This window comes from Petromyzon marinus, chromosome 57, assembly GCF_048934315.1.
Source record: "Petromyzon marinus isolate PM22_M1 ecotype Great Lakes invasive population chromosome 57, UKy_Petmar_22M1.pri1.0, whole genome shotgun sequence".
Lineage (NCBI taxonomy): Eukaryota > Metazoa > Chordata > Hyperoartia > Petromyzontiformes > Petromyzontidae > Petromyzon > Petromyzon marinus.
In genome coordinates, this window is record NC_133723.1 from 8,365,634 (window position 1) to 8,382,414 (window position 16,781).

General features: G+C 43.6%; 2 protein-coding genes across 6 annotated transcripts in view; one reads left to right on the top strand and one right to left on the bottom strand.

The window, feature by feature from the left end:
• LOC116954937 (protein unc-45 homolog B-like) overlaps positions 1–3,900 on the top strand; it is a 55,531-nt gene extending 51,631 nt beyond the window's left edge. For all 4 annotated transcript variants that reach the window (XM_032975790.2, XM_032975789.2, XM_032975788.2 and 1 more), the window contains exon 21: positions 819–3,900. The gene's annotated coding sequence lies outside the window, so the exon portion shown is untranslated. The remainder of the gene's footprint in view (positions 1–818) is intronic.
• Positions 3,901–7,569: 3,669 nt separating this feature from the next.
• Positions 7,570–16,781, bottom strand: part of STYXL1 (serine/threonine/tyrosine interacting like 1) — a 13,035-nt gene continuing 3,823 nt past the window's right edge. For both annotated transcript variants that reach the window (XM_032975914.2, XM_076052741.1), the window contains exons 2-8: positions 15,062–15,123; positions 13,207–13,306; positions 11,440–11,573; positions 10,455–10,600; positions 9,802–9,899; positions 9,174–9,286; positions 7,570–7,840 (exon numbers count right to left, since the gene is read on the bottom strand). In XM_032975914.2, the coding sequence (XP_032831805.2) occupies positions 7,709–7,840; positions 9,174–9,286; positions 9,802–9,899; positions 10,455–10,600; positions 11,440–11,573; positions 13,207–13,306; positions 15,062–15,123 (785 nt within the window). In that variant the 3' untranslated portion in view covers positions 7,570–7,708. The remainder of the gene's footprint in view (positions 7,841–9,173; positions 9,287–9,801; positions 9,900–10,454; positions 10,601–11,439; positions 11,574–13,206; positions 13,307–15,061; positions 15,124–16,781) is intronic.

Here is a 16,781-nt window from a genome sequence, read left to right on the forward strand (position 1 = left end):
GGCCCCAGCCTACCAAGGAGTCTTAAAGAATGGTGATAATTGAGCAAAACAGAGCAATTTACGGTACCGTACTGTATAAACTATATACTGTACGTATTTATTAATTACAATACTGTATTGCACAGTAAAATTTTAAGTAAAAAAAAACAAGGTAAATTCTTAGCCTACCAATATGAACCTCAATTTCATAGAAAGTTTTTTTCAGGAAACAATCCTATCTGCTATAAAAAAAAACTTTTAACATGCATTGAACGTATGTATCGTGGTAACCATAAAATGAAATCGCTAAAGCTATGTATCATACATGCATTGGACGTATCGTAACGTATCATATTCTACTGTTACTCGCCAATATTCTGTCCGTCGTCTGCATGCTTGGACGATGTTAGGTTGTTGATGGCTACATTAACTTAGTTGTCGGAAGAGGAGGATAGCGATGATGAAGCTACAGTATCGTACCTCGTAAGCTGCTGCGTTTGCCTGTCCCGCGAAATTAAAAATATTTTAAAATTTTGTCATATCGCTATCGCAATCGTAAGATCGAAATATCGTAAGTCGGACCTGTATTTGGCTGCTATAAATTTAAACATCAGACACTTCGTTTAGCTATCATTTGTGGCCAGGCCTCTTCTGAAAAAGAGCTATAGAGCTAAGCGGGCCTTAGCTGGTACAATAAAAACTAGTTTAAATGGTTTTAAATGTTCACCGCATGACCGTGAAAGCGATGTTTTTAATTCTCAGTGCTGTCATTTAGCCAATTTAAGCGCAGAAACAATTTTAATGTGATGGGGTTTGTGTGTGTGTGTGAGTGTGTGCAGTAATTGGTGATCGGACAGAGACCATCGCTACACTTGACACGCTACTTTACTCCTGCGTGGAATGATTTTAACCCAGGATCTTAGCAGTACCAGCTCAGCACTCTGACTCTCTGAGCCACCCATTAGACCATATATTATAACATCTACAAACAAAGTACAAATATCGTGTGTCCGTTTTGTTCTTAAATTGCAAGCAGTCTGTGCTTGGAAGCATCGTCACCTATAATGGATATTAAGAATATATTCACAAGTTAATCCGTTGATTGCCTTAATTAAAATGTACACTGTTTTGTTGTACTTTTTCAAAGTTGGTTAGCAGCACGCATTCTCAAACAAATACGCGTTTATTTCCGTCAAAGGTTGACCGGTAAATGGCGTTGCCATACAACGTTCAGTCATTCTGGCTCCAGTCGGACCACGTCTGTGAATATACGCTCGTTTTATTTGGGAGTCAAAGTTTGCACACGGATACTTTGCAATAAAAAAAATGTATAACTTAACCATACACAAGCATATATAGACAATAGTTTTCAGGTTTGCGAGCCTCCGAAAACTAAGATTGTCTGAATTATTGAAAGCTCTCACTTTTTAAAGTAATGCACCCAATATTTAACCAACATAATCAGGATTAATATTCAATCTTGGTTTGAAGCTTTCGTCACGTAGGTAGAAAAATAATAGATCACGACCTTTCGATCGCAACACAAGCAATCGTCATCAGGTGGGACAACCACAGCAAGAAAAAAACTGCTGAAGTTAGGCGAGAGATCTGCCGTGGCACGAGGTTATAGAGGCCTCGGCAGTAGGGGGGAGAGAGAAGGGGGGGGGGGGGGGCAGAAAGTGGACCCCGCAGGATTAATATTGCATATTTACAAAATGCAAAGGCCACATTTGCGCCTAGACTGCTCACAAATATACCGTCATTTTTTCCTTCACTTCAGAGGTTGTAGAGTAGGGCACGTGATCTGTGTATCGATCGAAAACGTAAAAATATTTCGTAATCAGTATCACGGCATCGCATTTTCAAAAAAAATATATAAAACGACAGCTCGCTGTTGTGTTTTCGACTTGTGCCTATTGTCTCCGGGCACGGAGTCCGACGGTTTTACCCCCCACGGGCTGGGGAGCTTGTTTAGCGAGAGAGCCGTACAGCACGAGCTGCCAAAACCTCTGCGGCAGTGGAAGAAGGGAAACTGAATCTTGAACGCCTTTCCCTTGTGGGGACCACCACCGCCTTCGTGAACATTCACTCAATTCCGTTTTCAAAGTTTTCAAATGCTCGTTTATTCGTGAGGGATACATTCGGGAGATGCCCGTGAACACCACATTTCGCGGATGATGATGTTGGCCTACGAAAACCTATTCCCTTAAATAAGTACGTAAATAAGCTGTTAAATACATGACAATTATCATAACGCGTCTCTTAATCTCATCACTTTATCGAATTACTTTCTCGCATCACATTCTCTCTCATCACTTGATCTCTCATCACATTCTCTCTCATCACTTTCTCTCTCGTTTTATCTGATCACTTTATCTCATCACTTTCCATCTCTCGATGCGGTCGTGTAGAGTTCCGGATGCGATTCGCGGATAGCCAAAATCGCGGATAGCAAGTTTGTGAATAACGAGGGGATAATGTGCACATTTACAAACTTTGGAATTTTAAATGATTGTCAATTACTTGTTTTACGTCGGTTTGTTTTACACGGATGCGTGTGCTTTTTTTTATTTCTAGTTACAACGGTGAAATATTTCCAGTGCTGTAACACGTCAGGGGGGGGGGAGGCTTTGTCCGTCCGCCTTGGTTTGTTCACGCCTTGGCCACCGACGTATTTATCTCATGAATTGCCCTCTCCCATTTGGCACTGCGATCGTGCGACTGGCGCCGGGTCGTGAAACGAAGGAATTCCGGGGTCCAACGTCTGAACGACGATGAGCAGAAAGTGGAACATCGCCTCGTGTCGGCGAAGGCTCCGAGGAGATGAAATCGCAGCAAAACGTGTTCCAGGTCCCTTGGTTCTGTCCACCGCTTCACGCCCAGTAGGTGGCGTCGCCCCTCTCTCTGGCTCCTTGCCCTGCGTAGCTAGCGTCCCCCGTCCGTCGCACTGCAATCGAAGCAACAAAATGTTTGAATCCCCAGTGCTGGATCGTGACGACAGGCGTTCAATTGAAGTTGGTCAACGGGACCGTAAATTCGCTACGCTTGAGAAACCACGCTTTAATCACGATCGACCGTGACCTGGATTCAAACTCGTGGTCTCTGGCTGTGCCCGCTCAGAGGCCTCTGAACATGGCCCTTGGCTCGCTTAACCCATCTGATGAATCTCGGAGGTGTCTTGACGTTATCAATTGTCTTGCGGTAACCTCGTGACTGTTTGCAGGCAGCAGTTAGATTGGCACACAATTGATACCATACCATTGACTTGTATTCAATGAGTTGTATAAAAACATCACGGTAATTGAATCCCGTTTAACCGCACCAACCCGTGGGTTTGAGCCAAACCCGATCCGACCCCAGCGGTGGTCTCACTGAAGTTCGTCACTGAAGTTCGTCACTCACGTTCTGTTATCCGAGCATGGATAAGAAGAGTCACCTGTACGTGGTGGAACGTTCATCGTGTTTTCCACATTCTCCTCGGAAGTGTGGATAACTGGAATAAAATGTGCGTATATGATCTGCCTTCGAGTGGATAAAATAATATTTACGGTATATTGTCTTAAGGCCGTGTTAACGACCAAGGCAGTGATGTGTTTCTCCACCACTGCCGGTACAGTTAATTATTTTATTTTTTATATTTTAATTTATATTGCACGTTTGTTAATGCACTCATTTGCTGTCTGCGCATCACGGAGCGGACATTCGAAAAGCGTTCCGTTCAGTGCTGTCCTGCTTTTTTTGATGTTGAAAGTTTATTTAACCTCACACTTAATTCTTCATTGCAAAAACTGTCATTGTGCATTCCCTGAAACATTATTGCTCTGTTCATTTGCGCATTCCACAAAGGGCACGTGACCCTTTCTACTTAGTCGTATAAAGATATTTCACGCTTGCACAGCTGAGAAATAAATGTTGATGTGATTGGCGTGTGCTCAGTGTTTTTTTTAGTCGGTTATTTCCTAACAATAATGTTGAAGTGTAACGACGCATGATGCGACTATTGAATGCAGACCGGGATAAATAATGATACACGGGTGTTTTTGTAAAGTTTTAATTGATCTTTGAAAAGTAACACATCAATGTGCCTAAAAGAGAAAAGTTTCCCGATCTTTGCGTATTACCTCCGTCGGATTAAAACTACGGAAATGGACATAGAAGCGTTGTGAATTAAAGAGTGGAAGTGAAACATGGCTGAGGGAACACATGCAAACTAGAGATGCATTTATTTTAAGAAAAGTGTGTGGGCCTAGGCAGGATTCATTGTTACAAGGAGGTAATGTTTGATGGATGAGACTGATGACAATAGCAGCCAAAGAAGGGAGTATGTCCAAGAGGAAGACCATCCCAGATTCCCAGAGATGGATGAGACGAGGGAGAGCGATTTTGAGAGACCTTCATCCAGCAGTGGGATACACCACGCCAAACACGAATTAAATATCCAGATAATCCCAATCCTTCTGAAAAAAGTGTGTTCAGTGAGGCTTTCCCTAGGTAAATAAGGGCAGTATTCCTACCTTAAATCAAAGTGTTCCCTTGTTCAAACAGGTGTGTTGTGGCGCTTATCTGTTGGCCCCACGGTGGCTAGGAGATGTTAACTACCTCGCCTGGTATGCAGGAGGTTGTGGGTTCGATCCCGACCGCTGACGCCTGCTGTATATTTGTAGTTTGTGTGTGTCTCTCTTCCTGTGGTCGTGTGGATTTTTCTCCGGGTGCTTCGATTTTTCTCTCCATTTCGAATCAACATCACACGTTTAAGAGTATTTGGCTGCTATAAATTTCCACGTGATAAGCCACTTCGTTGAGCTATCATTTGTGGCCAGGTCACGTCTGAAAAATAGCAACGTCACTCATTGAGCCTTACCTGGTAAAAAAAAAAAGTTGTTTCGTATAGTTTATAGTCTGGTGAAAATTTCACATTCTTATGGACGGTGCTGGTTTATTCATTAGGCAACCACTATTGATTTTCTACAAGCGGCGCTAGTTTTAATGATCTCGTCGGAGGCGTGAAAGGCTGAATTGACCCACGACTAAGATCTGAATTCGCCGATTTGTATTTTGGAATTCATAGCATGAAAAGCAATGTGCTTTGGTCTTACATCAGTTGGAGAAAGGACCCAGGGGGTTCTCGCAAGGCGTGGTGTTGTTGCTCCGTGCAAAAATCCCTTTGGGGAACGTGGTACAAATTGAATGGAGCAGTTAACACGCAGGCTTTCGCGGCCAATATCCATAATAGGTTTTTGTTGGGTTAGATCGCACAAATATAAATGTGTCGTTAAACCCGCCACCACCTGACAGCCAATTAGTGAGGTTTGTCACGTAAACAGAACGTGCCAGTTCGTCACTAGTAGTACAGCACACCAGTGTGTTGGAGAGAGAATCCACAACATTTACAACCTGCATCATAGGACCACCTTTGCCAGTACCAAAATATGAGAAGAGGTTTTCCCCATTTTTTCTGGCAACAAAACAGCTGTGTTAAGATGTTAAAACACCAAACTGAAACCTTTTACAAGGAATCATGACTGCATTAACCACAATGCTTGTGGTCAGAATGCAAACCAAAAACACACTGATAATATATGGCATTGTTTTTGAAATAGATTGGTCCACACCAGAGACAGCTTTCTTTTTAGCCTTGTCTCAAAACAATGTTAGACCCTAGAGGACGCCAGAGACGAGGCTCGAAAGAAAGCTGTCTCTGGTGTGGACCAATGAGTTTCAAAGACAATGCCATATATTATCAGTGTTTTTTTGCATTCTAACCACAAGTATTGTGGTTAATGCAGACATGATTCATTGTAAAAGGTTTCAGTTTGGTGTTTTAACATCTTAACACCTGTTTTGTTGCCAGAAAAAAGGGGAAAACCTATTCTCAATTACAACCTGAGTACAACGTTTCGCCAGTAATGACATCCGGCATCATCAACAAATCTTGCTGCTGCTGCCTGAAGTACGAATGGATTTTATCTGTGGAATTTGAATTGGCATGCACTCGTATCACGCGTCTTGCAGTACGGGCCTTTTTGACAAGCCACTGCTGGATGAGGGCCTCCCTACACCGTACAGATCTCGGGAGGTTGTTCGACCACACTTCACCACGCTGGTTGGTGAAGGCAGGGAGCATGGACGTTGGAGCATAGAGCACAACAACTGGATTTTGTGCACTGCCCTCTTGCTGACGACTGCGTAGCCCCGCAGCAGCCCGCGGACGCCGAGGAGACGGAGCGACGAGAGATTAACTCGCGTGAAGGTGCTGGATGTGGACTGTCACGTCCACACATGACATTGTTTTGTCCGAGACCAAGGTGCTCTGCAAACCCTCGGGCTACCATCAGAGATTTGTTCATGAAGCCATCCAGATACACAAACGCAGACAAAACTTTCATCGAGAAGATGGATTCAGATTGAGCAACCATTGGAAGGACGTGATCAACCACGTCAAGTTTTAACTGCTATGATTTTCACTCACCCACCCGTGTCGTATTGATTTCCGGTTATTAATTCAAGCTCATTGACATGCTAATTTCTACAGCTCCACCCGTCCCTGCACGCCACAACCCCCCCCCCCTCTCCCCCGTGAACTCCTGCAGCCACGACTCGACAAAACTCCTCCCCCCCCTCTTTCCCCCCCTCCCGTGCCTATATAAAAGCCACAACAGCAGATCATTTTCTCACCTGAAGACGGACGCTTGTGTTGTGACCGAAACGTCGCGTTTTCTTTTCCTATTTTTTTCTATCTACGTGACTTTACCACAAGAAGCAGAGAGTATGTCACATCCCGTGGGACGGAGGAGGCCTTCAGCAGCGGACTGACCGTGGCTGACGATGGCATACATTTCAATGCTTTTGGCTGCATAACAATTGGCTCACATGGTGCATACCTATGTGATAACGCAGATGTTTAGGTTTCAAAAATTGTTTTTTTGCTTTTTCATTGTTAAATGTGCCGTTATTTTTTTTGGGTAATCACGGTTGCTAAGCACCGGACCAAAGTCCCCAAAAGAAACAGCACGATTGATGGTACATTAGACAAAGGGTGTAACACGTTGTTATTGTAGGAGCTTGGGGGAAAAGAGACTATGGGAGGAGGCATTTCGAAATAGAAGCAGTGCACAGGAAGAGAAGTGTCGTGGCCTGCAGTGTGATGAGCGAGTGGGCGAGTGCGTTGTTGTGACCTGAAGTGTGGTTGAGTGAGTGACTGCGTGGGTGATTGTGCCGTTGTAACATGCAGTGCAGTGCCGGATTATCCTAGAAGCATATGCTAAGGGCCCCGCACTTTCAAGGGCCCCGCTCTAAACGCTTCCAAGCTATCAATTCCGGTTCAGTGATTCTGCACTTGCTCTATTACTATAGTAATATACCGCCTTCAACTTTTACGAACGACTGGGTGTTTAAGGTTAGCGATTTGTCGTACTATCTGGCTGTATAGCAAATTAAAAAATACAATCACTTTACTATGCAAGTAATGTTTTAAAATTATGTTTTTTTTTATTACTTTAGGGCCCCTTCATAAAATATGCTACAGGTCCTGCACGAGCTTCATCCGGCACTGTGTGCAGTGTGGTGAATGAACACAGTGCGGAAAAGACAAAAGGATCGGAATCTTTATTTTAGACTGGGGGGGAAATCCGACGAGCTACATGAAACTCTTGCTTTACGGATGTCCAGTGAAGTCAAGTCAGTCCTCAACAACATGCCTGGTGGAACGGCGACGAGTCACGTGGCGTCTTCAGTAGTTGGGGTCAGATATGTTGGTGATACCACGGCCGTGGAGGCTGAATTCCCAACGCGAGAGCTGCTCCACGAATCCACGGTGCGGTCGCACGTTGCGTTGGCATTGCAGCAGATGCCCCCACGACTTCTGCGAAGAGGAACCCGAAACTCGCTCATCGGCAGAGGCGCAAGGCAAGAGTCCCACGCTGATACTGAACGTGCCAAACGCTGCGTCGTGAGAACGGTTATGGATGGTGCAATGTTGGTGAGGTACGGTCAATTGGGTGACCGTGAAATCTGGACGCTAATGTTAAGCAAATGAAAGTTCGATCGCGGTGCCAAATTGTCAGATACCATCTCTTGTGGTTTGCATGCTAAGAAGATTGATGGGGTTTTTTTTAAATAATCTATATTTATACTTTCATACTTTGTTATGCTGTTTCTTGTTCGTCCTCCACAATTGATTGACATGCACTATTTTCTGCGTTAAAAAAAAAACATTAGCCTGGTAGATTTTTCATGATTTTTTTTTAATATTCTTAAAATGCTGTAGGCAGGTGATAGGGAAGCTCAACAATAAACAGACAGACGAGTTCTCTGATGGGGTATCTAGACAATAGGCAGACTATGCACTTACATTTCTGTCAGTTTAATGCCCATAATACACCTCGACATGCTTCTTATGCACAGTTTACAGCTTTTATTAAAAAAAATTTTTTGCCATTTTTCGATCCATGTCACGACAAGTAAATTTAACTCGAAGAAAATGACTTAAGGCCCTCACGAAATAGGCTTGCAAAGTCGGGCTCAAGATAAATATGAACAAAAATAAGTGTCATGTAAAGCAAGTTATTTCAAGGAAATAAAACGTTTGTTGGAGGGGGCCACAATTGGAAGATCCGACAGAGTGTGTATACCTGGCCTAATTACTCTCATCGCAATACAAATTATTCAATAGAGAGATGAATGAGCGAGAGCAAGGTGGGAGGGATTTTGAAATATCAACTTAATTCCTATGACACCGGTGATTATATCCATAGGACACCCACATTTGACTTCCCCACAAAGTGGTACTATTTTATCGACCCTGGAAGTATGATGGGCTGAATAGACCCCCCCCCCCGCCAAATGGAATTTAAACTCGCAAACCTTCCAAATGTGAGGCCTGTTATCTAACCACTGTGATACATCGCTAGATGCAGCTTCTGGGGCAATTCTATCTCTGACAAAGAGGCTCTCGAAGTGACGGAAGTAAAAAATATTCATTTCTCGCTAATATCCGATGAGTTGCGAGCGACCAACGTACCGACGTTTACGGACAAATATACGGCACGTGGGCCATTTTGTAGGCCCGCGGAGCGGGCCTACTCGTGACGCGAGGCGGTGGGCCAACGTCCGGGTCCACGGGGCTGCAGGGCCCGCGGGCCCGGGTTTGTGGGATAGCAAACACGCGTCTCGTCGCCTTGTCTCGCGCGTTTTACCTGCAGGTCCCACTTGAAGCGATGCATGAGGTACGCGATGGCCACCGTGCACCCGCGGCTTATGGCCGATTGGGAGAACACCAGCACCGGTCTTTTCAACTCGAGGGCTTCATCTGGAAGAAGAAGAAGAAGAGGAAGAAGAAGCATAATTATAATCTAAACTAAAAAAAATCTTTTTTTTTTACCATGTAAGGCTCACTGAGCTAATATAGCAATTTTTTTCACAGATATCCAGCAGGGGCAGATCAGAACGTTTACAACAAACAATACATCAACACGATAGGACTCCCCTGTACAGGAAAGGTAAACAAATAACTTAAAAAATCTATACAATTAAAAACTAAAATGTGTTTTTATCTTACCAGGTAAGGGCCCCACTGAGCTATCAGCTTCTTTTTCAGAAGCGACCTGGCCCCAAATTACCGCTCAACGAAGTGGCTTATCGCGTGGAAATTAATAGCAGCAAAACAATCTAAAAAATCTCGACGCATGTTTCCGAATGTCGAGGGGAGAAACCGGACGACCCAGCCGAAAAAAAGGATCCACAAACGGAATCTCATGTTGCCGCTCATTCTTGACGCCTATTTACGGCGACGCAGGCGTGAAAAGGGTCTCGCATGTGACGTACCTATGAACTGGCATATGTTGGGAAAGTGGGAGAACAGGTCAGCACCTTGGTCTTCCGCCACGGGGATACTCAGTAGTGCAGCGTCACTGGTGTCACAGCTGCCGCAACAAATGACGGAACCGTTAAATCTGTTAAACCCATCCACCTTGAACCAAATCGCATGGAATGCACACCACCTCGTCAGATCTCAGAGAGCCGAGTGGGATTGAGCATGGATCGTGATTGCATGGGTCACCGCCAATGGCGGAGCCAGGATTTTCAGGTAGAGGGGGCAACCCCTCCAGCAATGAAAATGATCTGGTCGAGCACCCAATTGGTGCTCAACCAGATGACGCCAAAAGGCCAAAAGGCATCATCTGGTCGAGCACCAATTGGGTCGAGGCTCAAAAGAAAGCCGACCCTTGGTGTGGACCAATCAGTTTCAAGGACAATGCATCATATATTATCATAGTATGTTTTTTGTTTGTATTTTGACAGCAGGTATTGTGGTTAATGCAGACATGAATCCTTGTAAAAAGGTTTCAGTTTTGTTGCCAGAAAAAAAGGGGAAAAACCCTATTATTATATTTTGGTACTGGCAAAAGAGGTCTAATGATGCAAATTATTATAAATTGTGATTCATTGGCAGACCACGGACCCACTATTATACTCACATTAATCCCTCCTGCTCCGTAATGGAAACATAGGCTCGGAGCTTGAGTGCCTTTTTAACACAGGCACAGCTGGCCTGGTTAGCATCTCCCAGATAGAGGCATCCGGCTATTAACTCAACTGGGTACACGAACAATGAGTCCAGCTCCTGTTGGAACATTCACAGCACAATAACTTCAGTAGAGCAATGAACAACGAATACAATTATTTACCATACATAACACACATCAAAACTATTTCATATGCTCCTTGATTTCAATTTCACCAGGCACCGCATTACAAATAAAATATCAGCGTGAGTAAAGCAACAAGTCAGACTTGAAACATAGTTAGAGGCATGGCAATGAACCAATTTTTTCCCATCCCCTAAACCTAGGGGCACTGAGTTCAGGACTCTTGTCCATGGCGTTTCTGTGCCCCCTCGCCTTTGTTAGGGCTCATCCTCTGTACCGGGCTCATGTTGAATGACAATGCAAAAAAACACATTGGCACTGATATCCAGATGCAACCCTGCATTTGCTTGTTTCACACATCTGTAGTTAGTTAGTTTTAACTGCTCGCGGATGGTGCTTCATTGGTCTGTATTTGATCAATACATCGGCAGGTATAAATAATGTTTGTAAACGTGAAAATCTTATCGGGTGATGGAGGGGTTAATGACGAGGATGTTGGCATAAAACTACCACCACGAAGCCTAACCCAAAAACAAATAAGGAGCATTTGAATCAGAATCTTTATTTCAGACTGAGGAATCCAATGAGCTATAAAGCTCTTTTTCACAGATGTCCAGTCTGGACGGGTCGGCAAGTTACAATGGCAAACAATACAAAAACACGGCATGAGTGAAAAATAGGGGAAATTAATAGTGGTGTGATTCTGGCGACTGGGTCACTCTTGCTCACGAGACTATCCTGGTCTCTTTTTGACTCCTCGCCCAGTTAAACACAATAAGCTTGACTTGAGAGTAGCCGGATTGTCTTCTGTTACCTGCGGGGTGTAGATGATCTTTTGGGAGCGCAGGAATGGATATAGTGCGGTGAAACGCTCGTACCCGCCGCTGAGAACATACACCACATTCTTACGGCTCTGCTCCAGGATTCTAGCGCAAGTCACTCCCGGGCCTACGTATCACGGACACAAATGTGCAGGCGTTGAACTGACAGACAAAAACAACAAATAACCCATAACCATCCTGCACTGGCGAGCATGGTGAAGTATGGCGAAGTAAAGCTCCTACCGGGCTATGTTGTCAGCAGGGTGTAGTGTACCAATATCCATTGTTGTACTCTACCGAGGCGGTAATTATAATATATATTGGGGGACACACATCCTCCCCAATATTCAAATATGCTCAAAATGTCCCCCCCAATATAGTGCTTTAAAAAAATCCTACGCGATGCAAATAAAAACAACAATTTGCCAAACCTTGGCCACAATATCTGCGCTTGTCTTCATATAAATCAATGCATAGATTTCTGTTTATATGATTGTGGTTATGGTTGTACTTTATTCATCCCTAATCTCTGCCATTACATACAATGAAACAAGAAATGGTAAAAAAAGTAAAAACAGAGCAATGTAATACAATATACACTATTAGACATTATTGTAAAATAAAATGAAAAGTCCATCCTATGTGTTAGTGAATTTTTTAGATATTTTTCTGGGTAGGGACTCCGAGACACCTTGGAAGATTTGGTGCCCCTCCCCCCATGTTGACTCCGTGGCTACGGCCTTGTACTCTACTATGTCCTGTCTCTCTTCCCTCCATCTATCAACAATCCGCATTCATACCTGTCAACCCATACGGTTTAACTCCGTATTCTTGTACAGGGAAATTGAGTTTTGAAGTCCATACGGCGAACAGCCGTTTCAATACGGGGCAATTAATTTTTTTTGTCTATTTGTTTGTGTTTCTGCCTTGTGATAGAACTTTGAAGGATGAACGTTGAGATTTATAAGGGGCACGGAATGACCAATACGGTCTGAATTGGTCTGTAATAAGATAGGGCACTGATAAGGGGTTGACAGGTATGTGCACTGACCAGCATGGTAACATACGGTCAAATAATTATTGTTTTTTCGGTAAAGTCACGTAAAAGGGAAATAATAAAATAATAAAAATAAAACTATTACATTATCACGACGTTTCAATTGCAACACAAGCAATCATCGTCAGGTGTGAAAACCACAGCAAGAAAGTTTATTGTTTTATATTTTTATTATTTTATTATTTCCCTTCTACGTGACTTTACCGAAAGAACCAAGAATATGAATCCCCGCAGTCGCGAAAGCTTTAGGTCAAATAATTATTGTTTTATCATTGATTTATTTTGCCGTGACTTGTTGCGTTTGTCGTGTAAGCGGCGGTGTCGTTGTTTTTGTTGATGAGACCCGATTTAAGGGCTTCTTGGTTCACGGGATACTTCAAGATAATTGAACTGAACCCCGACGACCTGTTTGGTCTGGGGAGGCCCTCGTCCAGCAGTGGATTAACAGAGAGGCTGTACGTGTACCTTGTGCCCCGTTGCAAAAACTTACATCTTAATCGTGCATTGTAACACTAACATGAGAACAAGAGCGCCTGCTCCAACTGGGGACCGGAGCAAACGCGAACGAGTCGGCACTTGCCAAAGTAACACCAGAATATACGAACACTGCGGATAGCTCCGATTGGCATGGTTGGCTACGTACGAAAGAAGTTCAACATATGTACAACTCGGCCTTCACTTTTTTTGATCACAAAAGACTCACTTTCTTCATCAAGGTGTTGTGATTTATTGTCATATACGACACACCACTCCTTGCACTCCAGCTCGTTTTCATAAAGCAGCGTCAAGACACCGTGCAGGTCCTGCAAGACAACGGACATTCCTGACTCATAACGACCCAACGATTCAGTCCCCATTGAGGATAATAAGAGCTCACGAAAGCTTTTATTGTGGAATTGACTGATTGGAAATTGGACACATTGGTCAAAGGGGCTGCCCAATTCTTGGAGACGCATGCCAGTGGGCGGGCCGCGGTGGCGAGATGTTAACTATCTCGCCCGGTATACAGGAGATTTCGATTTAAAGCCTTCGTGACTGCAGGCATTCATCTTCTTGGTTCTTTCGGTAAAGTCACGTAGAATGGAAATAATAAAAATAAAACATAATAAAATAAAATAAAAAAATAAATACGTGACTTTACCGAAAGAACCAAGAAGATACAAGAGGTTGTGGGTTCGATCCCGATCCTGATGCCTGCTGTATATTTGAAAATGTGCATGTTCTCCCCGTGACGGCGTGGAATTTTCTCCGGGTCATCTGGTTTTTCCCCTCCACATTTAGAATCAACATCACGTCTTTTAGAGTATTTTGCCTGCTATAAATTTCGTTGGACTATCATTTGTGGCCATGTCGCTTTTGACAAAGAGCTATATACCTAGTGAAACAAAGTAGAAAGTTTTAGTAGTATAGAGCAACACTATCTACATGTGTAAGGGGACACTGAGAGGCGAACCCAATGAACTCGACAAATGTATACTCACAGGGTTCTAGCGCCTTTAGAGTTCAAATAGCGCACTCGAATCTCATTGGCGAGGAGCTATCACGGGGTGGGGGGGGGGGTACGAGCCGACACGTAGGGCGCGCAATCTGATTGGAAGGTGGATAACCATTCAAATCTGATTGGTCATTAGGGTGAATTAACAAAAGCACAAGGGTGGAAACCAAATGCAAATGAGGAGGGGGGGGGGGTAGGGTGTGTGAGACGGTCAGGAGAAACGAAGGGGAATGGTGGAGAGGCAGGGAAAGTTCCATAAAGGACGTGGAATGGGGATAAAAGGAGTATAGGAAATGGCTTTGGGGCTCTGCCTGAACTAAGTGATTCCCTGACGTGTTACAGACACGCATCTACTGACGAACATTCGACTTACGAACTGTTAGAGATTCAAACAAACCTGCCCGTATGTCATGTAGATGCCACATGAAGAACCAGTGGCATATACATCTGTAGAACATGAAACACCAGGAGATGATACAACTTTCAAAGCCATTCCCCGTGTTTAGTGGACATGCCGTGCAAAATGTTTGAATCTAGATTTGAAGTTTTCGTGACTGCAGGGATCCATACTCTTTGGCTTTTTAGGTAAAGTCAAGTGGGTAGAAAATAAAATAAATTAAATCACGACGTTTCGGGCGCAACACAGGAGTAAAGTTGGACTTAGGAACAAATCGACTGACGAACAGACCTCTGGAGCCAAACTCTGCGATTCCTTTACACGTGTACTGAATTTACCAATACCAGTCAGCAAAATGCAAACTATTTTTTCCCAGACCGTTCGCAGTTGGCTTCCATACTACTAATTAAAAACTTCAAATGGTAAGCTCGTGTCAAAAAGCATTACCATAATCCATGCGTTTGCATGTTTGTTTTATTAACTTGTGAATTAAAAAAAAAGCTCTGTCCTTTCACAGTTCCCCGAACAGAAATCACATTGATTCGTGATTTTCACAAATAAATAAATATCACACCAATAATTATATTAAATGCTATACTTACAAACTTACGTCATGCAATTTTGCAAAACACTACAATTAGGGCACATAAATGTAGCGTGAGGTACCTTTTTAGCGTGTCGTGCTGTGATTATATGACTTTCTTCATATGCAGATGGTGTCCGTGCATCTGGCCACCATACAAATACAAAAAAGATCCCTTTGTTAGCCACATAGGCAGTCCTGGAAAGTGCTGTTCGCGAGCACTTATTAAAAACCAACAAAGCACACACACACACACGTGTGTGTGTAGAGGTGGTGTAGTGGTTGGTGTAGAGGTTAGTGCGTTGCGCTACGAACCTGGTGACCCGGGTTCGATTCCTGCTCACGGCCAACACCAGTGACGATTATCTGAACCGGTCCTGGGCCTCCCCTAGTTCGACTCAGCCTCAAATAAGGACCTGATGCGACGTATAAACATCGCCACTGGGGAGACAAAGGCGGTCGGGCGTGGTGCTGGCCACCCATCCCCTCGTGTGCCCTGCCGGCCTTCATAGGTGCTCGCTAACAGCACTTGCCCCAACAGTCTGTTAAGGCTACACGGGGTGTCTTTGTCTTGTATGCAGCGCGCACATGATCACCGCTCACCGCCGTTGTCTCCGCAATGGACACGTTCTTGACAGGTGCTCGTTAAATTAGGCTCGGTTGACCTAAGGGTGGCAGCACAAGCAGGGGACTGGATACCACGTGTCGTTATTTGACCATACGTAACTGATTTGGTTAGAGGTGGGGGGCGTGGACGTTGGGAGCGTAGAACTACAGTACAACAATGGATTTTGCTGCACTTGCACTCTGCTGACAACAAAGCCTAACACCCCTGTGTCGTCGCACTTCCGTGCATTATTCATGCACAATATATTTGTATTCTTGGTTCTTTCGGTAAAGTCACGTAGAAGGGAAATAATAAAATAATAAAACCACAGCAATAATTTTTTCTTGCTGTGGTTTTCCCACCTGATGATGATTGCTTGTGTTGCAATCGAAACGTCGTGAGAATTTTATTGTTTTATTTTTGTTATTTTATTATTTCCCTTCTACGCGACTTTACCGAAAGAACCAAGAATATGAATCCCTGCAGTCACGAAAGCTTTAAAACACAATATATTTGTTTTAAATGTGGTAAGCCGAGCCACTTGCTAAAAACCCATGAAAATGCGAGGATAAATCTCAAATTCCGCTGCAGATTGATGTAACTTGACCAATTTATTGTGACGTTCCAAAAATAAATACAAAACTCAGTTAAGAGGTATTTTAGGTATGACGACACAATGGGATGGAATGATATTGCCCTGTGCTTCATACGTCATATTCTTATGAAAATACATTTCACAAACCGAGACGCTATTTGTCAATCGTGATAGCGAATTTTCATGAAAGTAACGGTGCAGGAAATTCCAGCTGAAATTCCAAACCTAATGTTGAATTATTACCCGTGTTATTACCATCTCTTTGTTAAAATGCTGAGCTATGTTTTTTTTCTGTTGGCCACGCTCGTTATTCTTCAAAGTCTGTTTGATTTATTGACATGTTGTTTTTGTTTCTGTATTATCGTTTTTTTTTACGACGTTCGAATATAAATGTTTTTTTTTGCTGCTTGATTTTTAGAATGAAAACATTAAACGTGAGTAAATTACAGCCCTCTTGTCAATCCGCTGCTGTATGAAGGCTTCCGCCACGCTGCGCAGACATTGACCATACTTCACCATGCTGGTTTATGTTGTTTGGTGAAGGCAGGCAGCATAACCGTGGGGGCACAGTACAGACAAAATAAATATTTTACTGCAAAAC